At 39.1% G+C, this 26,567-nt stretch overlaps 1 protein-coding gene across 5 annotated transcripts in view; it reads left to right on the top strand.

Annotated features, from left to right (window-relative positions):
• The window catches only part of ARID5B (AT-rich interaction domain 5B), a 189,929-nt gene that overhangs the window by 29,800 nt on the left and 133,562 nt on the right, over positions 1–26,567 (top strand). For all 5 annotated transcript variants that reach the window (XM_028826603.2, XM_001093968.5, XM_028826602.2 and 2 more), the window contains one exon: positions 8,212–8,437. In XM_028826603.2, the coding sequence (XP_028682436.2) occupies positions 8,212–8,437 (226 nt within the window). The remainder of the gene's footprint in view (positions 1–8,211; positions 8,438–26,567) is intronic.

Below are 26,567 nucleotides of genomic sequence, written 5' to 3'. Positions count from 1 at the left end.
CAAGGATGGAGGGCAACTGGAACTCTCATACATTGCTGTTGGGAATGTAAAATAATACAGCCACTCTGGAAAACAATTGGGAAGTCGGTAGAGAAATTACATATATACTTACCGTATGACTCAGCAATCCATCTCCTAGGTGTTTACTCTAGAGAATTGAAAATATGGGTTCACACAAAAACCTGTGCGGGCATACCTTAGAGATAATGCAGGTTTGGTTTCAGACCACTGCAAGAAAACGAATATCGCAATAAAGCTAGTCACATGACATTTTTGGTTTCCTGGTGCATATAAAAGTTACATTTATCATTTATACCATACTGTAGTCTGTTAAGTGTGCGTTAGCAATATGTCTAAAAAAACAAAGTACATACCATAATTTAAAAATACCTTATTGCCAGTAAGTGCTAAAGTCTGAGTCTTCAGCAAGTTGTAATTTTTTTTGCTTGTGGAAGATCTGGGCTTGACGTTGATGGCAGCTGACTGATCAGGGTGGTGGTTGCTGGTGCAATAATGGTTCACTGCGACCTCGACCTCCCAGGCTCAAGTGATCCTTCCACCTCAGCCCCTGAGTAGCTGGAACCATGGGCGTGTGCCACCACACCTGGCTGATTTTTGTTGTTGTTGAGACACGGTTTCGCCATGTTGCCCAGTCTGGTCTCAAACTCACAATTTCTTAAAATGCCATGCATTGGTTGATACTTCCTTTCACGAAAGATTACTCTGTAGTATGCAGTGCTGCTTGATTGCATTTTACCCACAGGTAGAATTTCTTTCAAAATTGGAGTCAGCCCTCTCAAGCCCTGCCACTGCTTTATCAACTAACTTGATGTAATATTCTGAATGTTTTGTGATCATTTCAGCAATGTTCGCAAATCCCAGCACTTCGGAAGGATGAGGAAAGAGGATTGCTTGAGGCCAGGAGTTTGAGAGCAACCTAAGCAACATAGTGAAACTCCTCTCTAAAAAAATATTTTAAAATTTAGCCAGACCTGTAGTCCCAGCTATTCGGGAGGCTAAAGTGCCGTATGGTGCCAATGCACTCCAACCTGGCCAACAGAGCCAGACCGCAACTCAAAAGAACAAAAACAAAACAAAACAAAAAGCAATGTTGACAGCGTCTTCACCCAGAGTAGATTTCATCTCCAGAAACTCCTTTCTTTACTCGTTCATAAGCAGTAACTCCTCTTCATCTGTTCAAGTTTTGTCATGAGACTGCAGCAATTCATTCACATCTTTGGGCTCCCCTTCTAATTCTAGTTATCTTGCTGTTTCCACCACATCTGCAGTTACTTCTTCCACTGAAATCTTGAATTCCTGAAAGTCGTCACCTATGAGGGTTAGAATCAATTTCTTCCAAACTTCTGTTAATATTGATGTTTTGACCCACTCTCATGAATCTGAATGTACTTAATGACATCTAAAACAGTGAATCCTTTCTAGAAGGTTTTCAGTTTACCTTGCCTAGATCTATCAGAGGAATCACTATGGCAGCTATAGCTTCATAACGTTTATTTCTTATATAATGAGACTTGAAAGTCAAAATTACTCCTTGATCCATGGACTGCAGAATAGATGTTGTGTTAGCAGGCATAAAAACAACATTCATCTCTTTGTACATCTCCATCAGAGCCTTGGATGAACAGGTGCATTGTCAATAAGCAGTCATATTTTTAAAGAAATCTCTTATTCTGAGCAATAGGTCTCAACAGTGGGCTTAAAATATTCAGTAAACCCTGCTGTAAACAGATGTGCTCTCAACCCAACTTTGTTTTTTCATTTATAGAGCACAGGCAGCATAGATTTAGCATAATTCTGAAAGGCCCTAGGATTTTCAGAATGGTAAATGAGCATTGGCCTCAACTTAAAATCACCAGCTGCATTAGCCCCTAACAGAAGAATCAGCCTGTCCTCTGAAGCTTTGAAGCTGGGCATTGACATGTCACTATCTATGAAAGTCCTAGATGGTATTTTTTTCCCCAATATAAGGCTGCTTCATCTTCTACTGAAAATCTGTTGTTTTAGTGTAGCTACCTTCAATTATCTTAGCTAGATCTTCTGGAAAACTTGCTGCAATTTCGACATCAGCATTTCCTGCTTTACCTTATACTTGAAAGTTACAGAGGCAGCTTCTTTCCTTAAACCTCATGAATCAACCTCTGTTAGCTTCCAACTTTCCTTTTGCAGCTTCCTCACCTCTTTTAGCTTTCATAGAATTGAAGAGAGTTAGGACCCTACTCTGGATTAGGCTTTGGTTTAAGGGAATATTGTGGCTTGTTTGATCTTTCTACCCAGACCACTAAAACTTTCTCCATATCAGCAGTAAGTCTGTTTTGCCTTCTTATCATTTGTGTGTTCACTGGAGTAGTGCTTTGAATTTGCTTTAAGAGCTTTTCCTTTACATTCACAACATGGTTAACTGGTGCAAGAAGCCTAGCTTTCAGCCTCTCTCGGCATTTGACATGCCTTTCTCACTAAGCTTAATTATTTCTAGCTTTTGATTTAAAGGAAGAGGCATGGGACTCCCACTTTCACTTGAACACTTAGAGGCCATTGTTGAGTTATTAATTAGCCCATTATTGTTGAGTCTTATGGAATAAGTAGGCCCGGGGAGAGGGAGATAGACTGGGGAAAAGACAGGTCAGTGGAGCAGTCGGAACACAAAAGAGTTGTCAATGAAGTTTGCCACCTTATATCAGCATGGTTTGTGGCATCTCCAAACGATTACAATAGTAACATTAAAGAACAATGATCGGCCGGGTGCGGTGGCTCATGCCTGTAATCCCAGCACTTTGGGAGGCTGAGGCGGGCGGATCACGAGGTCAGGAGTCCGAGACCAGCCTGACCAACATGGTGAAACCCGGTCTCTACAAAAAATACAAAAATTAGCTGGGCGTGGTGGCACATGCCGGTAATCCCAGCTACTCAGGAGGCTGAGGCAGGAGAATAGCTTGAATCTGGGAGGTGGAGCTTGCGGTGAGCCAAGATCGTGTCATTGCACTCCAGCCTGGGAAACAGAGAGAGACTTCAATTCAAAAAAAAAAAAAAAAGATTACAGATCACCATACTAGATAAAACAGTAATGACAAGTTTTGAAGTATCACAAGAATTACCAAAATGTGACCTGGAGACACAAAGTGAGCACCTCCTGTTGGAAAAATGGGGCCGCAAAACTTGCTTCCCACAAACCTTCAATTTGTAAAAAATGCAGTATCTGTGAAGTGCAGTAAAGTGAAGCACAATAAAAAGAGGTATGCCCGTACATGGAAATTTATAGCAGCTCTGTTTGTAATCACCAAAACTGAAACAACCCAGATGTCCCTCAGTCAGTGCGTGGATAAACAAACTTTGGGACACAACCATACCATGGATACATAAGAACTCTGCAGAAAGGAATAAGCTATTGATACATGCAGCCACATGGATGGATGGATCTCAAAGGCATTATTCTTTGAAGCTGCTTCTTAAAGCAGCCTGATTGTACTGAATGATTCAATTTATATGACATTTTAGGAAAGAAAAAACTTTAGCAAGAATAAATCAGTAGTTGCCGGGAGCTAGTGGGGAGTGGAGGGAGAGGGTTACTACTAATAATTGATATGAGGGATTTTGGAGGGTGATGGACTAGTCTGTATCCTGACAATAGAGTCGTGGTAGTTATATGAGTCTATCCGTGTGTTAAAATTTGCAGAACTGTACAGCAAAAAAGGAAATTTTACTGTAAGTTAATTTAAAAATAAAATTAAATAGCAATATAAACTCATTATGTAAATGTAGCACACTTTTTATGAAAGTTAACCATATTTTCAAAAACAACAAAAAATTAGAACAGTGGCATTGTTTTACATTTTTTGTAAATCTCTTTACTGTCTAGCTTTATATAGAGAGCTGAGTTCTCATATCTCCTTCTGCATTCACTCTGTTGTGATATCACATGTCACATCATTTCTGGAAAACCCTACTATATATACACTTGAAAGAGGCTGAGAGTGAAAAAAGCCAGTAATGTCTTAGTAGTTTTAGGATCATTGTTTTGACCCCGTGGAGCATCTGAAATGGTCTCAGGGATTCCCAAGGGTTTCTGAACCCACTTTGAAAACCAATGATATAACACATTGTTCCAAAGTTTATTTTCATAGCATCTTGACTTTTATTTTCCTAGCTACATCCACATGTTCCCTGTGTTTACTTAATGCCTGTGTTCAAATTGGCCCTTTTTTAAAACTTAAATTTATTTAAAGAGGAAACTTGCTATATCTCCTATAAATAGAAAACCAGTACCACCTTCCCATAAATAGTAAATACAAAACAAATAAGCAATGAGAAACTTAATATACATTTTAAAAGTTTATTTCTGGGCCAGGTGCGGTGGCTCACGCCTGTAATCCCAGCGCCTTGGGAGGCCGAGGCGGGTGGATCACCAGAGGTCAGGAGTTCGAGACCAACCTGGCCAACATGGTGAAACCCCATCTCTACTAATAGTAAAGTACAAAAATTAGCCAGGTGTGATGGCGGGCACCTGTAATCCCAGCTACTCAGGAGGCTGAGACAAGAGAATCGCTTGAACCCGAGAGGCAGAGGTTGCAGTGAGGCAAGATTGCACCACTACACTCTAGCCTGGGCGACAGAGTGAGACTCCGTCTCGAATAAATAAATAAATAACTTAAATTAAATTAAATTAAATTAAATTGAAAGTTTACCTCTGAACCATCTAAAATCGTCTCTGCATGCCACGGTTTGGAAAACACTAATGTAGAGAAGAAACAACAATGATCATGATAGCTAATTCTAACATGCTACTTCATTTGTATCAACCCATTGAGTCCTGGCAATTACCGCTGTACAAGGCAGACAGAATTATTATACTGTCTTTCTACAAAAAAAAGAAAGAAAAAAAAAAACTTTGAAGCACAAGGAGGTTGAAGAAGTTGCTCAGGGTTCCACAACAAGTAAATTCCGGAGCTGGAATTTGAATCCAAGCAATCTGGCTGCAGAGTCCAAGATGCTGTCTTGGCACATGGGAAACCTAGATCTTTGTTGAAGTCCTGCCATCAGTTGGTTCTTAGACATGTCACTGAACCTCACTGTCCTCATCAGTAAAATGAGAAAGGTGAACTAAATCAATGTTACAAGTTTAAATGTCTGGTGCCCACGGGGGCCAGATAGTTAAGGGGAAACTAGACTGAATGCGATACAATAGGGAGTGGTGGGGATTTTACATCTTATCTGAAGAAGGCAGCTTCTATCAGTTTCAACTGTTTTTTATTTTTATTTTTTTTTTTGGCCTTTATTTTATTTGATCAGAGAAGATTGAGGTCTCGGTATTTTTGTGTAAAGTTTCCCAAGTTTTAGAACACTTGGAAGGGCCCGCCATGCACATGGGCTGACTGCTTTGTGACTTCTTGACTGGATGAGCTCCACTTGACTTAGAGGATTTATTATTAAATGAGCTGTTTTTGTACAACGGTAGAAACTAAATCCAAATTACAGAAATAGGCAGTTTAAAACAGTGACGAAAGAGGATAAGGACTTAGAACGTGGCTCAACACAGCCTACATAAATATTGATTAAGAGCTGGGTTAATTGAAAAGCCAAGGTACATTCATAGAATAACAAAGTGTATTTCTTTGTGTTCCTTTTGTGTTGTATTAGAGTAAATCAGCGATATTTATCCAGTGCTAATTCTCAGTTTGCAGAGAGCTAATGTAATCATGAGATGAGCTTATTGAAATTCTTTTCTTAGACATAGAGACTTGCCCAAGAATGGTGAGTATTAGGAACTTTAGTCAGCACTTGCTCAGAATAGTAAATGCGAACATGTGATTTATGCCATTGTGTGCGCAAAGTAATGTTTCCTGAGACATTTTCTATATATATGTTGGCTAGTTTTTGTTTTCTTGTGGTGGGAGGGGGGTGTTGGCTTGTTGCTCCCCCCTCCTCTCCTTATCAGATTTCCTTCCATGGCGTTTGACAATGTGGCAGGGCCAGTTTCTCTGTGAATCCACAGTAAAACATACTGGTGGTTTCACAATTAAGCCAAACTTGGGTTTATGGCTTATACATGTTTATGTGAATTCCTGCATTTGTTTTTATGTGTGTGTGTATATTCATGAAAGATCTGTTTGCGAGAGGAAGAAAAAGGGAGGATAAAACCTATAGACTGAATCATAAAAGATGGGTTTATTCATTAATGACATCATAAGGATAGTATTTTCTCTTGGTTAATAAATTATTTCTTTGGAGGGTGTTGTAAGCCATCCAAAGATAGTCATGCCATTTCTTGGAAAAGATCTGAAGCAACTAGTAATTGAAATGATAATCATTTGATCAGAGAGCTATTTGAAAATAACACTCATCTACAAACTTGTCTCTTCTGGGAAACCGTATGTAGTCAAAATGTTGCCAAATTGTCTCTTTACTAATGTTGAGACTGATACACCTAATTATTTTCCAGTACATTCTAAACTTGATTTCTGGTGTGCCCTGTCCAGAAGCTGTTCCCATATGCTTTGAAACAATATCTAGCCTGACTTTATTCTGACATTTAATAATCACCATGAAAATAGCTATAAAATGCATGACAACTACAGATCTTTTATTTCAAGAGGATGGTGTGGTGAATCTGAGGGAAATCATCCGTTGAAATGGTATTTTGTAATGGGCCCCATTGTTTATAAAGTACTCAAATTTTTTCTTGAGCAGAGGATAAAAACACAGTTTCCCACTTTGTCTCCCGTTTAGTGGTAGTTCATGTTTAATCATGATAAGGGAAAAGATTCCATTACTGAAGTTTGACTTTTCATTTTTGATAGAGTATTTGTTACTCTGCTGCTGCCTAACAGACTTTCTTCTCAGAAGCAGCTTGGAACTCAGTGAGGAAAATTGAAATTTTAGATTCTACCTTAAAACATAAAAAAAAAAAACCCTCAACCCAGGGCTTCTTATTATGTGAAGGTTATCCTAATAACCTTTTTTTGTTCGAATTGGAGAAGTGTGTGTGTGTGTGTGTGTGTGTGTGTGTGTGTGTGTGTGTGTGTGTCGGTGGGGCAAAAGGAGGAAGAAAAAGTCATGTTTGGGGAGGAGGAAAAAGTCCTGTTTAACAGCAAAATTAGCCAAAATCAGTTGTGAATTCCTTTTGTTTAATAGCTTTGAAACATCTTCCTGTTGTTGTTTGTCAGAAATATTTCTAAGATTTTGTAAGCTTAGGGGTTTTCACAGCTAAGCTTTCTTCAGAAATGTGAACTAAAAAAAATGAAAGAAGTCAGTTCAAGTTGAAATGTCAATGCTTAAATAACTTAAAACCCAGTGAGATGATCTTCTTGAGCCTTTTCCAAAGAATCTTCGGGTGAAGGGGCCTCCCTTTGTTCCATGTATGGATGTCTATTAAATATCTTGCCGGATTAATTCTGAGTCAGAAAAGTTGGTTGTTTCCTAGAAGCAATTAAAGATGCTTAACGTTCAAATTTATGATCCAGAGGAGAAACTTACATTTCAACTACTTTTCTTAGATTCAAAGACTTTTTCCTCACTCACCCTCTCACCCTCTAGCCCATATGTATTAAAAGAAAAAATCAGTTCATTTCTCAGCTTACAAAGTTTTTCAGAAACATGAGAATGTGTAAGTTTCTTTCAGTGGGAAGCACATAACATTTATGAAGTATTTCTTTTGGGATTACATCACAGTTTTATTTAATTTTTAGGACAAAAGTTAAATTCAATATTTGTGTATAAGCCAAGGGAAAATGTACCATAAACATAGGAATTTGGGGGTGAGTCAGAGTTCCAAGAATCCTAGATTTACTTAGACCATTTATGTAGAGACAGGCTCACCATTAGTCATCTAGCTTTCACTTTTTACATTTGCCATTAATTACACCTCAAAACTAGCTTTCACCCAAGTGGTCAGCTAGGTAGAGTGTGAGCTTGGGCAACCAACATTAAAAATGGCTATTAGAATTACTGTCCTATTTTTGGATACTTTCTAATTGTGTAACAAATACAAAACTTATTCCTTAACTAAACAACTAGCAGTGAAAAACCACTGAAATGAAGTGAGTTACTAAAGATTCTGTGTCACCAAAATGCACACAGTCTCCTTGCATTAGGTTAAACCACTCATATGGCATTTCAGGTGGGCCTTGTGGAGAGTGGATCATTTCCCTCAAACCTATAAATAACCGTTTTTTGTTCTTCCCCAACCACCTCTTGTAGGATGAAGTCATTGCTGTTTCCGAAAAGGTGATTGTGAAGCTTGAAGACCTGGTCAAGTGGGTACATTCTGATTTCTCCAAGTGGAGATGTGGCCTCCACACTGGACCCGTGAAAACTGAGGCCTTGGGAAGGAATGGACAGAAGGAAGCTCTGCTGAAGTACAGGCAGTCAACCCTAAACAGTGGACTCAACTTCAAAGATGTTCTCAAGGAGAAGGCAGACCTGGGTAAATATGACTCGTACTTTTAAATCTAATGTGTGGGCGTATATAGTAACTTTTCGGTTGTAGATTTTTCTGGAAACGCTATCATTTGTATATAAATATATTTAAAATTTCTTTAACCTCAAAGGGGCCTAAGAATATGGATGGAGAAATGACTGGATGGGTAAGGAATGAGTGTTACCTGTTGGATCACAGGACCATTTATGTGTGGATCCTTGCTCTGGGGTGATACAGTGGTTCTGAACAACTTTCAGTGTGATGTCAAGGCAGACGATTTGATTATAGCACCTGAAATTTAATTAATAAAGCGTTTATATACTTGCTATAAGTATGTAGTATGACATCTATTAACACCATGTCCCAATTTCATGTTTTACATTGAGTGGAAAACAAACTGAGGAAAAGAGATGACTTCCTCAATGTGGAGCAAGAAAACAATGTCAAGCCAGGGGATCCACTGGTTGGCAACCAATGGCATAGGTTTGCTTGATCCTTTAGCGTTCAGTGGTACCATCTATATATATATATTTTTTTTTTTTGCATATATGTGTGTGTATATATATATATATATATATATATGTTTTTGCTTCCTTCCCTCTTCCACTGTAAGTTTAAAGGAGAACTTGGACTGTGGAGTAGTTACGCTGGTTGGTGTTTGCATACTAACTCTGCTGCTTACTTAGCTGTGTGGCCTAAGGCAAATAATTTAACTTATAAGCCTCAGTTTCCCCATCTAAAAAATAGGGAAACTTTACAGGGTTATTGTGAGATGTGAGATAGAAAGGGTAGAGCACATTGCCTGGCATGAACGAGGGGCTCCATAATTAGTTATATTGCTTTTTCTTAACACTTTCTTCTCCAGTGACATTTTGTGTCCTTTGATTGCTTTTTTTCCCTTCTGTTTGTATTCCCATGTCATTCACTGATTTACTCTCCTAGCATTGCTCAAGACGAAAATTGTTGACCTCTGATTTAGACTAGTTATTTCCTCTTTAGGCAAAGAGGAACTGCGCTTTAACATATTAAGGCATCTTTTTCTTTCATTTGCGCACAATGCTGATTTTTGCAGTCCTATTTTATGCCTTAATGTGACAGCTTCCTGTTTTTTTTTTTAAACCCAGAACTTAACTATTACAACAAACCTAGGCAATTTATTTTAATTGGCATAAAGAGACTGAATAACACCAGTAACTGACTGTGGCTTTCATGTGACTCTGGTTTGTGATGAGCTGTGCTGTGTTTTGGGAATAGCATTAATATTTTCTTGCAGTTTGAGTTTAACTATCAACAGTTTCCTGGCATCTTTTGGTTGATGTCAGACAGGAACATTTTGGATATGGCAGCCTGATTGTCACGTGCACATTTAGAGAAAATTATTAAGCTAGTGGTTTTCCTTCTAAAGCCAAAGAGTTTTTTAATAGTCTTCCTATATATACTGTTACACCCCCCAGTTTTGTGAACACACAATGACTAGTCTTATGACTTGCGATAATGCTGAATAATACATCTGTTGTGTTACTTTCCTAATGTATGATCCAAGTTGTATTGCCGTTGTCTTATGTTTTCCTTAACATTAAAACCTTTCTTTTGTTTGTTTAATTTTGTGTGTGTGTTATGGAATATACTGTTACTAATAAAAAGTTAAACAGGAAACCCACAGGGGACAAAAGGATGTGTAGATGGTTAAGCTTGATGTCACACATATAAACAAGAGTATTTATAGCAAGGTTTATGTTTAAAATTGTGTTTAAAATGGATAATTTATTAATGAACAGGAAAATAAGTCTAACTTCTTAATTCCACCCAAAGAATTAAGAGGTTGATCCTCCTGGATTCTAAAAAAAAGAAGGTCCATATTCTACCTTTTTGCAATTGATTCCAGAAGAAATTGGTTTATAGTGGTCACAGTACTTGCAGGTGGTTTGACCTGGAAAATCTAGATGAGTGGTTTTTAAATCTAGTTGCTCATTAGACTCATGAAAGAAATTTAAAAAACAGTACTGATTACTGAGTCCAGCTTCTCTAGATTCTTCATTCAGTAGGACTAAGGAAAGGCCAAGGAATGTGTATTGATAAAAAGGTTCCAGGACGGGTGCGGTGGCTCACGCCTGTAATCCCAGCACTTTGGGAGGCTGAGGCGGGTGGATCATCTGAGGTCAGGAGTCCGAGACCAGCCTGGCCAACATGGTGAAACCCCTTCTCTACTAAAAATACAAAAATTGGTCGCGCATGGTGGCAGAGGCCTGTAATCTCAGCTACTTGGGAGGCTGAGGCAGGAGAATTGCTGGAACCTGGAAGGCAGAGGTTGCACTGAGACGAAATCATCGCACCATTGTACTGCAGTCCAGGCGACAACAGCGAGACTCTGTCTAAAAAAGCGGGGTTCTTAGGTTGACTCTGATTTTGTTTGTTTGTTTGTTTTGGTCTCATTTTGGAGACAGCTTTATGATCAGTGCTGAAGAAGGGAAAATAATCAACAGGAGAGTTGATTGGGAGGCTCTCCCCTGGGGAACAAGAAACACCATGTACTTAAAAAATTTTTAATGTAAAATACCCCTTTAAGGATAGAATTTAGGGCCTTGAAATTCTACTCAGTTGAACTGTGAGGAATTTGAGACAAATAGCTTTTGTAATTGGAATGCACACTGTGTTGTAATAATGTGGAAAGAGAAACAAAAACTTTCCTTAATGTAATGAGTTTCCATTATCTGCCTGATCTAAGGTTGGTAAGTCTACATTGTCAGGATTTATACTGAAGAGATAGGGGGTGTCATTTTCTTTACACATTCCTTTCCCCACAACTTTCTCTTCAGCCTCTTCCTTTCTCTGTCTATAACATCAAAATATTTGTTGTCTGTACTTTTCTTTCTCCACAGTGGTTTTCTTATCTCCTTTTCTGTTGGTCACACTGAAACCACCTCCAATACCACATTGTTAATGGAAATTCACACACTTATTAGGTTTTTCCTTCTGTAGAACCCTTCCAACTCCTCATTGTTCTTACCAAAGAAAGAAGATGAACTGTGAGATTATTTGAGACCCCCCCTTTTTTCTGGTGGAAGTAAGCAAAGAACGGAAAGATCTCACCTTTCTATGGATAAAGTAAAACTCCAACATGTTATTGTTTTTTAACTGAGTTACTTCATAGTGTTAAAACATCAATAATAACAAAATAATTAGATTGGTTCTTAGAGAAGGGATTTTAAAATATAAAAGCTCATTAAAGAACTTTTCTTGCTCAGTGTTTAGGTAGAATAAGTTCCCTTTAATCCCAGTTTGTGTCACTTCCTGTCTCTCTCTGAATAGTAAAAAAAAAACAAGAATGTTCTCACAAATGTGTGTCTGCCAACAAATTAATACTCCACAAAGAGAAACTCTGCCCCACATGGCAGCTTCCAATAAATGCTCTGATTCAAATCACAACTCTTTCATTTTTTTTTATTCCCTTCCCCCTTGAGGGAGCACATTTAGACAATATTTGAGGATGTCATCTTTCTGCTTTTTAAAACTCTCTAGAGTTTTCGTTTTAAGACTCTTAATGGTTGATGACTAAAACTACAGATCTGGATAGTGGAAAAACTAATAATCTTAAAAAACACTTCTGAGATGTGGCAAAGTGCATTCATTCTCTTCCCTCCTCTTTGTCCTTTTCAAAGAAAGAAAGTTCAATATGAAACCAATGCAAATTATGACTTTACTCAGTGAGATATTTTACCTTCTTTCACACTGTTTCATACTGAAGTTTATTAAAAAAAAAAGAAAAATAACTATGTTAAAATAGGAGGGTTAAGGAATGTATTATTCATAAGCATAATGAACACAAGAACCTGTTTTTCCAGAAGAATTGGGTTGATTAAATCATTCACCACACAAGCCTCTAGTTATTTATTTTTGTCTTTAGAATTACAGTACTTAGCTTTTATAATAAAGTGGACTTGATACCCATATTTGGTATGGCAGTTGAAAGTAGTCAAATGAAGAATTATTTCGTTTTACAAAATTTTTAGCAAGTAAGGAATATAAACACTATCAGTTAAGCATAGCAAACTTGCATTTTTTATTCCTTGGGCTATAGTTTGAAAAAAAATCAAATTATTTTATGTAACACTGATTCTTACAGAGTTCCTTTAAGCGAAGTATGAAAGCTGCAGTGTAAGCTTTATTGGCCTATAAATATGTCATTATAGTTGGACTACATTTATATGCTTTGGATTGTTGTTTAAGCCAAGAAAATATGTCTCTACAGGTTGACTTTTTATTGAAGCCCTTTGAGGCATACAACAGAATGTATTTTAGGCCAAGGTTATTAAAACAGCATTTTCATTTTTTTGCAGCAGACTCATTGTCAATTATGCTGCCACAAACTGTCTGTGGATGGGCAGTTATGAATGGTTTCATCTCCAAATGTGTCTTTAGGAAAAGAAAGAAAAGATAGAGGAGTCTGAGCTGAAATCGAGAAAAAAGACCCAAAGATTATGTGTGGGGGTTTGGCTGAATTTAATGATGGGGGTTCCCTCAGTTCAATTTCTGTTTCTAAATCTGTCCCTTCAAATTGAGAAAGAGTAGCTTCCCCCTTTCTTCTGTTGCTGGGACTTTCACTGTACTTTTTGGGAATCAACAGCATGGTAGGGTTAAAAGAGCAGAGGGTGGGCTGTCAGGAGAATCTTGGCTGTACCTGTAGATCTGTCACCACTGGAAGAGTCACTGTATGATTTTTCACCTGAGCGCTCTCATGAATTTATTAGGATTTGAAGACATACTTCTTACTGGAACAATCCTTCCTTCCTTTCTAGATTTAAATTTTATGTGTATATTTTTGTTTGTTTTTTCAGTGAAGAAAAATAACTTTTATTATATTAATGAGAGCAATGAATTCTTAATTCTCAGCCACAAAAAATGATAAAATACAATGAGATTTTCAAAGGTAAAAAATAAAATATCTGTACTCAGATCATTGCTGCAGAGATAAAGTAAAATATTATTATACAACTCTAAAGTAACTTGAAAAGAATGCAACTGTTCAACCAAATGGCTCAAAGTAGATTTAAATTTTATGTGTATATTAAAGAGTCTTTGGAAGGTATTTGTTGTTTATATGTTACCTTGGATTGCTGGTTTCACTCTGCCATTTTCCATAACACTGCAACTTGAGAAGTTTCTTAAATGATATATTGTTTATACATTCAGCTTTCTTTTGTCTAAAATGGGCAATAATGTGTACCTGGCTGTTTCTCGTTGGATTTTTGAGAAGACCAACTGAGAACAAATTAGTTAATATCTGTGGAAACATTTGTGATATTGAAGTCTAAAGTGGTATTATTACTACATAGTTATTATCAGAAGCAGGTTCTGTATGATAGGGAGCCGTGTGGGACAAGGTTGGCTTATTTGTCCATTTTGAATTTCCCTAATCACACACGCATTCTAGTGATTTAGAATAGGGCTTACTCTCATGATTGTCCCCCTCAATAGAAAACTATTATAAAAGTCCTTCAGGGCCGGGCGCGGTGGCTCAAGCCTGTAATCCCAGCACTTTGGGAGGCCGAGACGGGCTGATCACGAGGTCAGGAGATCGAGACCATCCTGGCTAACACGGTGAAACCCTGTCTCTACTAAAAAATACAAAAAAACTAGCCGGGCGAGGTGGCGGGCGCCTGTAGTCCCAGCTACTCGGGAGGCTGAGGCAGGAGAATGGCGTGAACCCGGGAGGCGGAGTTTGCAGTGAGCTGAGATCCAGCCACTGCCCTCCAGCCTGGGCGACAGAGCAAGACTCCGTCTCGAAGAAAAAAAAAAAAAAAAGAGTCCTTCAGGTTTTTGCTTGTTTATATGTACATATATAAATACATATTATATATGACTATTATTTTAATATATATTTATTTCAAATAATAAATGTATGTAATATCTATTATATAACATAAACATTTTATATATTTATTCATATATTAATATATATTCATATTTTACAAACTTTTATCTCCTGAAAATTCTGTCAAAATAAGCTGAGCCATAAGTGGCCAGTTGTATGGGACCGCTCAAATACTCTTAGTTAAAAATTAGCTATAGTTTTTGCTTGGAGCTTCTGGAGGCCTTGTATTGCAAATGGTTGTTTCAGATCACTTTTGAGTTTGGTATGTCAAGCAGCTTCCTGAGATGTGGACATGGGAAGGATTCTCACTTTTTGTGGAAGAAAACAGTATAGATGTCTGTAAAAAGCATGCTAAATGCTGACATTTTGTCATAGAGACTTTTCACTGCTAATGAATTTATTAGGATTGGAAGACATCCTTCTTACTGGGACAATCCTTCCTTCCTTTCTAGATTTAAATTTTGTATGTATATTAAAGAGTCTTTTGAAGGTATTTGTTGCTTGCATTGCTGGCCTAACTCTAGTATTTTTCTTAACACTGCAACTTGAGAAGTTTCTTAAATAATATATTGTTGCACTATGCTATTCATGAATATCATGAAGAACCCTTACAGAACAACCTCCTAACTAAAACGAATTTGGGCCGGGCGCAGTGGCTCACGTCTGTAATCCCAACACTTTGGGAGGCCAAGGTGGGTGGATCACAAGGTCAGGGGTTCAAGACGAGCCTGGACAACATAGTGAAACACCATCTTTACTAAAAATATAAAAATTAGCCAGGCATGGTGGCATGCGACTGTAGTCCCAGCTACTCGGGAGGCTGAGGCAGGAGAACCACTTGAACCTGGGAGGCAGAGGTTGTGGTGAGCAGAGATCACACCACTGCACTCCAGCCTGGGCAACAGAGTGAGACTCTGTCTCAAAAAAAAAAAAAAAAAAATTGGCCTTTATAGTATCCTTAAGTTCAACATAGAAACTGATTACATACAAGACTTTTCAAAGATTTGTAAAGATACTTTCCAAAGGATTTTCTCTCTGACAATATTGTTGTGTTAACCATGCATTCTTTAAAGAATTTCATCATAGCACAATTAACATTGGAGGAGATACTCTCCAAGTGCCCACATGCCTCTCATGACAAACCAAAGGACCTTTAAATGGGGTACAAGAATCTGCATCCAAGACATTCAAAGTTTTCGAACAGCTTATTACCAGTATATCTTCTTTCTTTCCTTCCTTCCTAACTTCCTTCCTTTTTTTTTTTTTTTTTTTTTTGAGACAGCAGGGTCTCTCTCTCTTGCCCACGCTGGAGTGCAGTGGTGCGATCTTGGCTCACTGCAACGTCCACTTCCTGGGTTCAAGCAATTCTCCTGCCTCAGCCTCGCAAGTAGCTGGGATTACAGGTGCCCGCCACCGTGCCCAGCTAATTTTTGTATTTTTTCAGTAGATATGGGGTTTCACGATGTTGGCCAGGCTGGTCACAAACTCGTAAACTCAAGTGATCATCCGCCTTGGCCTCCCAAAGTGCTGGGATGACAGGCATGAGCCACTGTGTCCAATCCAGTATGTTTTCTAAGAAACTAGGAATACATATAGTTGTAACACATAAGTAATAAGATTATTCATTTCATTTGAAATTTAAATTTTGGCTTGACCATCTAATCATATAGTTGAATATTGCCCCGCAATAGTGGAAGAATGAGTGAGTAAAAGTGGCTCAAATAAGTAACATTCATTTATGCTGTCTACAATCAACCATCTCAGCTTTTCCTGCTAGAAAAGTGGTCTTTGTGAAATCTAACCGAGTCTGAGCCAGTCAACAGCTGGTCATTGATACTGCTGCCCAGGTACTTATACTGCCATCACTCATGAAGGCACAATCCAAGTTAAAACCCTTTCATTTGGAATTTCTGTTGACCTGAGGATTTTCTAGTGTTTCCTGCAGCCACGAAAGATTCTTAGAATTCCAGGTTCATTTCTTCTTTTGATGACAGACTGAAGATGGACCATCAACTGAAAAGAAGTTTGTAGAATTTTGGAATTTATTCTTACGTTTCCATTTGGAGATGTCAGGGCAGAAGTAGAAAAAAAGTGATATTGGAACTTTCTGTGCTATTTTTAGTATCCAGGCTACCAGTATTTACCTGTAGGATACAATGTATGAAAAAGGTAAACTCACGCTTTTCTGAAACTCTATAGAATTGTCAGGCTCCAAGGGGCCTTCATGAACCTTGTTTTCTCCTCTTTTTCCTTCTAACAGTCTTCAGTCCTCTCTTTTCAGTTCTTCCCTAAGATGTGCTTTCAGAATCCCTCACCATCACAGTTACTCATCTTAGGATACACTTTAGGTGATTTTTTTGGTTTGTTTGTTTTTGTTTTTTTCTGAGATGGAGTTTTGCTCTGTCACCAGGTTGGAGTTGGCTCACTGCAGCCTCCATCTCCTGGGTTCAAGCGATTTCCCTGCCTCAGCCTCCCAAGTAGCTAGGACTACAGGCACGCACCACCATGTCTGGCTAATTTTTTTTTGTATTTTAGTAGAGACAGGGCTTCACCGTGTTGGCCAGGATGCCCTTGATGTCCTGACCTCATGATATGCCCGCCTTGGCCTCCCAAAGTGCTGGGATTACAGGTGTGAGCCACCATGCCCGGCCGAGGTGATTTTTTAATACCATTTAACTCATTTATATTGCAGGAGCTCATTTTTACTAAGAATCCTAGAGCCAGAGTAGGAGTAGATTCTAGAGAAAGTCCCCAGTGATCCATTATGCGTGACCAGAACTCTAAGGAGCTGGCTTGGCGTCCTCCAGATACGACATGACATTAGCAAAACTACTGGACTCTTCTCTATAGCTGTATGGCCTTGACCATTCTATACGTAAGAGCAAAAAAGGGGAAAATATTCTGCCACTACACTCCCTGAAGTTTAGGTACCTGTTTGTTTGTTTTTATACACAGTAATATTAAGTGTAGACTAGTATCTAATGAACATCATTGTTAATTAATATGGCAGCTACTGTGGCTCAATATCAATGTTGTGCCTTCTGAGCTTCTGTAGTTCCTGTAGTTGTTTACTCTAGCATTTAGGATAGGGCTTGCCCAAATTGATTTTTTGCATCAATAACGGTCTACAGTTGAAGACCAGCTTGGTGTCTGAGAGTTTGTTTAAGCTATTCCAACCAAATAATATAAAAACTGACAAGTCTTCCCTAAATTATCGTATGTGATAGTTTAATCATGTTGTTCTCCTGGACTTAAGCTGTTCTTGTTTTTGTTTTGTTTTGTCTATTTTTTTCTGGCATTTTGTTTTTTTACAGCCATATCTATGATAAAAGATGATGATGGAGAGTGGGCACAGTGGCTCATGCCGGTCATCCCAGCACTTTGGGAGGCCAAGGCAGGTGGACCACTTGAGGTCAGAAGCTTGAGTCCAGCCTGACCAACATAGTAAATCCCCATTCCTACTAAAAATACAAAATTAGATGGACATGGTAGCACACATCCATAATCCCAGCTACTTGGGAGGCCGAGGCAGGAGAATCACTTGAACCGGGGAGGCGGAGGTTTCAGTGAGTCGAGATTGTGCCATTGCACTCCAGCCTGGGCAACAAGAGTGAAACTTTGTCCGCCGCCCCCCATGCCCCCACAAAAAAGACTGATGGATAAGACAGCCAATTCATAATTTTGTTTTAGCTTCATTAATTTGAAATGTTAATTTCCCAAAGAACTGTCTGTGGAGATCGCCATATGATGAGAAGATAATCAAAAGATGAAAGAATAAATTCTGTTGTGGTCCTATTCCTTGCTATGCCTTTAGTTTCTTGCTGTGTACCTTGGATTGACTGGAAGCAAGTCTTATGCAGCCTTGGCTTTATATAAGCTCATGAATTTTCATTATCACTGATAGATTGCCAAACTTGGACCAGTAATTCTGTTTGCATTTGGTGATATAAGTGGGTCTATTGTGAAGGACAAACCCAACTGATCTACCATTTTTTTTTTTTTTTTTTTTGAGACAGAGGTTCACTCTGTTGCCCAGGTAGGAGTTCAGTGGTGTGATCTCGGCTGACTGCAACCTCCACCTCCCGGGTTCAAGTGATTCTCCTGCCTCAGCCTCCCAAGTAGCTGGGATTACAGACATGCGCCACCACGCCCAGCTAATTTTTGTATTTTTAGTAGAGACAGGGTTTCACCATGTTGGCCAGGCTGATCTTGAACTCCTGACCTCGTGATCTGCCCGCCTCGGCTTCCCAAAGTGCTGGGATTATAGGCATAAGCCACCACACCTGGCTTCGACCACCACAGTCTTTTAAATATCTTTTGAGAATGCAGCATTGACTCTGTACCTCAGATGTGCTTTTAAAATGAGGTCTGGCTGGGGACAGTGGCTCACACCTATAACCCCAACACTCTGGAAGGCCGAGGTGGGAGGATTGCTTGAGGCCAGGAGTTCAAGAGGAACCTGGGCAACATAGCAAGACCTGTCTCTGCAAAGCATTTTTAAAAATTAGTTGAGTTTGGTGATGCCCAACTGTAGCCCCAGCTACTCAGGAGACTGAGGCAGGACAATCACTGATGCCCAGATGGACCATCAACTGAAAAGAAGTTTGTAGAACAAGGTTGCGGTGAGCTAAGATGATACCACTACACTCCAGTCTGGGCAACACAGTGAGACCCTGTCTCCAAAAATAAATAAATAAATAAAAAATAAAAATGAGGCTTGATTCAGCAGTTCCCCTTTCAGTTGGAGGTGCATGATGCTTTTATTTTATCATGACTCTAAAATGCTTTTGTTTACCTTCTACCTCTCACCTCATTACCCACTATATGATTACTGACAGTGAACCATTATTACAGCTGCTATCATGATAGCATCACCTTGGAACACAAAGCAGATATATCCTACATGTAAATTGATGTGGTTTTGCCGGTGCGTTCTGTGAGCAGGTATCTGATTTGGGCATTTACTCTTAATACTCGGTGGTATTGACACTGATTCTTTTGAACAGTTTGTTTAATCTGTTGAAGTACTTTTAAGTCTGAAGTTCTGTTGCAGCACATTAACTTTCCTAAATGTCAGATTCACTCTTCTCCTGTAACATTATGTGTTTAAGTCTGTAGTTTATGCAGGTCACTGCAGAGGAAAGCTGAGGTTTGGACTTCTAGCTTATTTTAATAAATGTATTTATTTAGGACAGACTGGAATAATAGTGGGTTTTCAAAGGCTTCATGAAGTGCTTCATGCACAGTAGGGGCTGAGCAAATAGTGCTGATGATTTCAGGCTTTTCCTAGTTGCCTCACTGTGTGTTTTCATTTGGTGTACTTGGATGAAGTGATATTGCTTCTTTCTTCCTTAAAACCCTGAGCCTGCGCCTTGCCCAGAACTCTCTTTCGTTGGACAGCCCCACTTGCTTTTTGAATTCTTAACTATGTCTATTATCTTTTACTTGTGACCTTTAAATATTGGCATTCCACTTAGGATCCCTGTTTCTTTGCAAACTTCATGCCTACTGGATAAAATACAAATGTTACAGGAGTATCCAGTGAACTTCCAGCCTCCATTTTCTTCTCTTTTTCATTAGGTAGCTTTCATTATTGTTATTTTTTGTTACTACCAATGTTATCCTTGTTTGTTTTAGAAAATATAGGCACTACTGACAAGCAAAATGCAGAAAAATTAAAGTTGCCTATTTTCCTCCCACTCAGAAGTAAGTGCTGTTAGTATTCGTATATGTACCAATGTATGTGAATGCATGTATCAGTGAGAATTTATATAGATATTATTTTTCCTCCTAAAAATAAAATCTACTGTTTGGGAATCTACCTTCCTCCACTTAACTTTGTACAGAGGTATTATAAATATGCCCCCATGTTGCAAAATATCCTATACTGGTTTTTTTTTTTTTTTTTTTTTGACTGCTGAATATTTCATTACAGAGGTGTTTCATACTTTAATTATTGTTAGGCATTTCAGCTCCTTCTGATTCCTTTGAAACTCTTGTAGCTATGCACATAGCCATGCCTATTTCTTTATACATTTGTAGCGGGGGATCACTGGTTCAAAGTGCACACAGAACGTTAAGACCCCTATCCCCTACCTTATCTCCTCTCGTAAACCTTCTACCCTAGCCTAACTAGTCTAACTGCCCCGTCTTCTTTCTCTTTAACCACATATACTCAGTCCCCTGCCTTCCAGACTCTCCAGTGTGTTTTAAGTGGCTCATGCCTTTCTACTCTTGGAATGGCCTTTCTAGGACTCTTACCTGTGGGAATTCTGCCTTTCGTTTAAGACTTGTTTAAGCCTCTGAACTCCTTCTCAGCCATCCAGCTCAGAGGAATTGCCCTGCTTTATTGAGCTCTTATCTTATCACATTTAGTGTCTCTACCACCTTATTGATCACCTTACTCTATACCTACCAATATAATGCAGTATCTTTTTTTCATGTGTTTATCTTATCTTCCCAATAACAGTCTTAACTCTATAGTGTTAGCACTCAGACATCAAAGCTATACCTAGTAGGTTAAGTAAACATGCAGCTTTTACGATCAGACTTTCCTGAAATCTCTGGAGTTCTCTGTTCTTAGTCTACTGGAGACACCTATGCGCATTTGAAGGTTGATTTGATTTCTTTTAGAGCATTTCCTAAGACACTCTAGTGGAGGGGCTATTTCACTGGTACCCTATAGAAGCAGCAGCTACTTGGGGTATTAGGTTGCTAACTATTCTTGGTCTAATTAGTAGTCATCTATTCATCATTCATTCTAGAAAAACACATTGAGAGATCATGTGAACATGCTTGAAGCTAGCCTCCTAGCCTGAGGATTGTAGATGGTATTATAAGTGTGTGTACGTGTGTGTGTGTGTGGACATTTTACATCTTAATAGTGGGACATATTAATGCCTTTCTCAAGGGAATCTTCTTCATGTTTCAGGATCATAGCAGTGACAAAAGTAGGCAGGGAAATAAATCCAGACTGGACTTGTTCCACCTTACCTTTTTTTTATTAGCGGCTTGTTTGTAATCTTTTTCTAAGGTGACAGGTTATTAAGAAGGTGGTTGTAGTACAACATCCAGTGTTGCTTGATTCTAGGCAATTACACCGTTTTAATCTTCACCTCCCTTAAAATGGTTGCTTGCTAATCATGGCGGAGGATATTCTCCATTTTCCAACTACTCATTCTACAACTGTGGTTCACACAGAAAGTCTTCTGTTAGGCCTTACAAAAACAATGCTTCATGCCTGGCCTATTCTCTCAATAAGAAATAAAACATTGTTTTCATAGCAGAGCTGATAATAAGGCAGAGTTCAAAGCATGATGAAACATATACTTTTCTAGCAGAGAAAAACCTATAGTTACCTGGCTAATTAACCATCACATGATGGCTGTGTGTCTAAAGTTACAGGCTTTTCACATGTGCAGCCTGTGTGTGGGTTTCTTTTCTTTTTTTTTTTTTTTTAATTGAGAATGTTCATTTAGTTCCCATTGATTTGTATTAATGTTTCCCATCAAAGATTTGGAAGAATGAGCAAACACAGAAGCTGCCATTTTAGGGTAGCTTCTTTTTAACCACTGTACTAAACCTCGGTAGTCAGTTATGTTGTAGCGGAAACAGCATGAAATTTACTAAGTAAGATGGACCTGGATTCAAGTCCTTGCTCCATAAACTGTATGGCGTTAAAAGCTTTCACTCTGCTTTGATTGCTTATCCGTAAATCAGGGTTAACAATACCCATCTCACAGTTTTGTCTCACAGGACTTGGGAAGATTAGATTAGATCCTGTATAAGGGTACCCAACACACAGTGGGAGCACTTGGTCAACAATATTAGTTTCCTTTCCCCTTTCCATTAGAAAGGTAAACCCTTATTCAAGAAAGCAAAGTGAGTAGATGCAACATAAAAAGAATACCAAGATAGAGATTACAGTAGTATGTTATTTTATTTTATTTAATTCACAAACACTAGAGTTATCTATTATAAGACACTGAAATTGATTGAGGGTTAAGTGAGCCATGATCCCAGTTCTCTAGGGGTTGTTTTGAAGTTTTTAACGTGATTTTTTAAAAATATAAATTTCAGCAGGGCGCGGTGACTCACACCTGTAATCCCAGCTCTTTGGGAGGCTGAGGTGGGCGGATCACCTGAGGTTGGGAGTTCAAGACCAGCCTGACCAACATGGAGAAACACTGTCTCCACTAAAAATACAAAATTAAATGGGCATGGTGGCGCATGCATGTAATCCCAGCTACTTGGGAGGCTGAGGCAGGAGAATCACTTGAACCTGGGAGGTGGGAGTTGCAGTGAGCCAAGATTGTGCCATTGCACTCCAGCCTGGGCAGCAAGAGTGAAATGCCATCTCAAAAAAATAAATAAATAAAAATAAAATTTAAAAAATATAGATAGATAGATAGATAGATAGATAGATAGATAGATAGATATTTTGCTGCTAAAATTCACTCGTGTGTATTGTCCTGTAGACCTTCTGCTTTTTATTCCTCTGATCACTCTTAGATCATGATTAACAGCTGATGCTAGTTGGTTAGATTTGGTGCCAGGAATTCAGAATGTGCTTTGGAGGATCACATGTAAAACATGTGTATTGTTAGCTCCTCTGATGCTTCTCTGGCTGTGAACTGGTGTTCTTGTGGTTTATTGGGTGTGCATGAGTAGGTGTGTGAATACGCTTGTGTGTTTGTGAAATCATCCAAAATTGAAATCTCTTTTGTCCTTGTGGTATCTATTTATTCCACAAGAAAGCAAATTATGGGCGTGAGCAGTGGCCTGTGATCCCAGCACTTCGAGGTAGGTGGATCACCTGGGGTCGGGAGTTCAAGACCAGCCTGACCAACATGGAGAAACCCCATCTCTACTAAATACACAAAATTAGCCAGGCGTGGTGGCACATGCCTGTAATCCTAGCTGCTTGGGAGGCTGAGGCAGGAGAATCACTTGAACTGGGGAGGCGGAGGTCGTGGTGAGACGAGATCACGCCGTTGCACTCCAGCCAGGGCAACAAGAGCGAAACTCCATCTCCAAAAAAAAAAAAAAAAACAAGAAAGCAAACTATGATGTGCCATGGTTTTGTGTGTTGTTTTCTCTTAGAGGTTGTGAGTAAGAATTTTAAATTTTAGAATAGCCTAAAATATGCTGTAGTAGCAAAATTTCTAAAACCTCAATAGCTGAACACAAGACTAACTTCTAGCTTATGTACCGTTCAATGTGGGGTACATAGGACTGTAAGAGCAGTTTTACCCTCTATGGTGGCCCGGCTTTGGACCTCCATACCAACACATGCTTCTGTGCTCACACAGAAAGGGAAAAAACAGGCAGAAGTGGAGTACTAGCAATTAAATGTTTATTAATACATACATTAACATGCAGTAACATGCATCACTTCTCACATTTCATTGATCAGTGAAGTGATTAACTTCATGCCCATGTCTTGACTTAAAAGAGGTGGGTGGGGGTGGGCATATGATCTTATAGCATTCTTAGAAGGAGAGGGGAATTGAATGTGAACATTAGTAATATTTCACACATGCATTTAGGATAATGATGTATATCATAGGATAATAAAATCTCAGGGATGAAAGGAACTACAGATAATCTAATTGCAAGATTTTACTAATAATTTACTACACTTACTACCTCTTCAATGCCCTTTGCAGAAATCTTTTTTTGTTTTTTGAGACAAGCTCTCCCTCTGTCACCCAGGCTGGAGTGCAGTGGCGCAGTCTCAACTCACTGCAACCTCCAGCTCCCGGGTTCAAGTGATTCTCCTGCCTCAGCCTCTTGAGTAGCTGGGATTACAAGCACCTGCCACCATGCCCAGCTAATTTTTGTATTTTTAGTAGAGATGGGGTTTCATCATACTGGCCAGGCTGGTCTCGAACTCCTGAGCTCAAGTGATCCACCCGCCTCAGCCTCCCAAAGTGCTGGGATTATAGGCATGAGCCACTGCACCAGACCCAGAAATCTTGATTAGTTGACTTTTTAATATTTTCAATAACTGGGAATTTTTATTACTTTATGAGATAGTCCCATTATATCTTTTATCCATCTCTTTGTTAGACATTCTTCCTTTTGACAAATAAATTTGACTGTATGGTTTATAACAGGGGTCCCCAACCCCCGGGCTGTGGACTGGTACTAGCCTCTGGCCTGTTAGGAACTGGACCACATAGCAGAAAGTGAGCAGCCTGCCTGAACATTACTGCCTGAGCTCCACCTCCTGTCAAATCAGTGGTGGCATTAGATTATCACAGGAGTGCAAACCCTATTGCAAACTGTGTATGCACGGGATCTAGGTTGTGTACTCCTTATGAGAATGTAACTAATGCCTGATGATCTGAAGTGGAACAGTTTCATCCTGAAACCATCCCACACAGTCCTTGGAAAAACTGTCTTCTCCAAAACCGGTCCCTGGTACCAAAAAGTTTGGGGACCACTGGTTTATAGTATAAACAACTGTATTAACTGTATACTGTTGTTTCCAGTTCTATTCTTGTAACAACATGGCACAAATCACATTTTTCTTGTTCTTGATAGCACTTCAAATATTTTCATTTCAGTTTCCAGGCCTCCTCACCATTCTCTGTCCCCACTCCCAATTTTCCCTTCTCCAGGTCAAACACTAATAACCTCAATCTCACATTCCTTAAATAGTGTGATTTCTAGTTCCTTCACCTGTCTGGTGGCCCTTATCTAAAGAAATCTAAGTTGTCCCTGTCACTCTCAAACTGTAACTACATTTGTCCGTATTTAAAGAAAAGGTGACATCTCAATCTGTTTCTCTCCTTAATTTTACTTTTTATATAATACACATGAAAATGTAAGTAAAAAATCCTTCTTCACCTCCTTTCCAGTCCCACTCCTCCCCCAAGAAATAACAAATTGCTAACAATTTGTGGCTATTCCTCCAGTTATCTGTGTGTGTTTGTGTGTAAATTGGTTTTTGTTTTTTTGAAATAGGATCTCACTCTGTTGGGATCATGGCTCACTGCAGCCTTAACTGCTTCCAGGCTCAAGTGATCCTCCCATCTCAGCCTCCTAAATTGTTTTTCTGAAAAGACAGGAACTTACTATGTGCTTTTTAGTATTTAACAGTAGTGCAGAGCTCTGCTGTCCAGTATGGTAGCTACTAGCCACAAGTAGCTACTGAGCATCTGAAATGTGGCTACTACAGTTGACAATTTGGGTTTTACATTTTATTTAATTTTAACTAATTTCAGTTTAAAATAAAAAACTGAAGCAATATAATTTTGTTGTTGTTGTTGTTAAACATAACTTTATTGTCGTGGTTTTGTTGTTGTTGTTGTTGTTAAGACGGAGTCTCACTCTGTTGCCCAGGCTGGAGTGCAGCAGTGCGATCTCGGCTCACTGCAACTTCCGCCTTCGAGGTTCAAGCAACTCTTTTGCCTCAGCCTACTGAGTAGCTGGGACTACAGGTGCACACCACCATGCCTGGCTAATTTTTGTATTTTTAGTAAAGACAGAGTTTCACCATGTTGGCCACCCTGGTCTCGAACTTCTGGCCTCAGGTGATCCACCTGCCTCAGCCTCCCAAATTGCTGGAATTACAGGCGCAAGCCACTGCGCCCGGCCTGTCTTGGCATTGTAACTGTTATATATTTAGCATGCAAAATGGATGTACTGTAAGTGCAGAATATACTGGATTTAAAAACTTAGTATGGTCTCGATCTCCTGACCTCGTGATCCGCCCGTCTCGGCCTCCCCTCCACTAAAAATACAAAAAAATTAGCCGGGCGTGGTGGCGGCGCCTGTAGTCCCAGCTACTCGGGAGGCTGAGGCAGGAGAATGGCGGGAACCCGGGAGGCGGAGCTTGCAGTGAGCCGAGATTGCGCCACTGCACTCCAGCCTGGGCAACAGAGCGAGACTCCGCCTCAAAAAAAAAAAAAAACTTAGTATGAAAAAGAATGTATATCTCTCTAATAATTTTTATATAGATGGCATGTTGAAATAATATTTTTGATATGTTGGATTAAATAAAATATATTACTGTAATTAATTTGACCTTTTAAGAAATTTTAATGAAAATTTAAAATAATATATGTGTCTCACTTTATATTTATATTGGACAGTGCTGATCTAGAGAGATTTGGACAAATGCGATGTTTAGCCCAATCTATTATTTTGAAGTGGAATCACCATTTCATGCACTGAGTGCTTCATAAGGCCAGGGCACTATACTTGCTGTAGAAAGAATATGAAGACGAAAGGGATCCAGTCACTGCCCTCAACCAC

The sequence above is a fragment of the Macaca mulatta genome, chromosome 9 (assembly GCF_049350105.2).
Source record: "Macaca mulatta isolate MMU2019108-1 chromosome 9, T2T-MMU8v2.0, whole genome shotgun sequence".
In the NCBI taxonomy this organism is placed as follows: domain Eukaryota; kingdom Metazoa; phylum Chordata; class Mammalia; order Primates; family Cercopithecidae; genus Macaca; species Macaca mulatta.
Note: the sequence above shows the minus strand (reverse complement) of the source record. Positions and strands in the feature narration are given on the sequence as shown.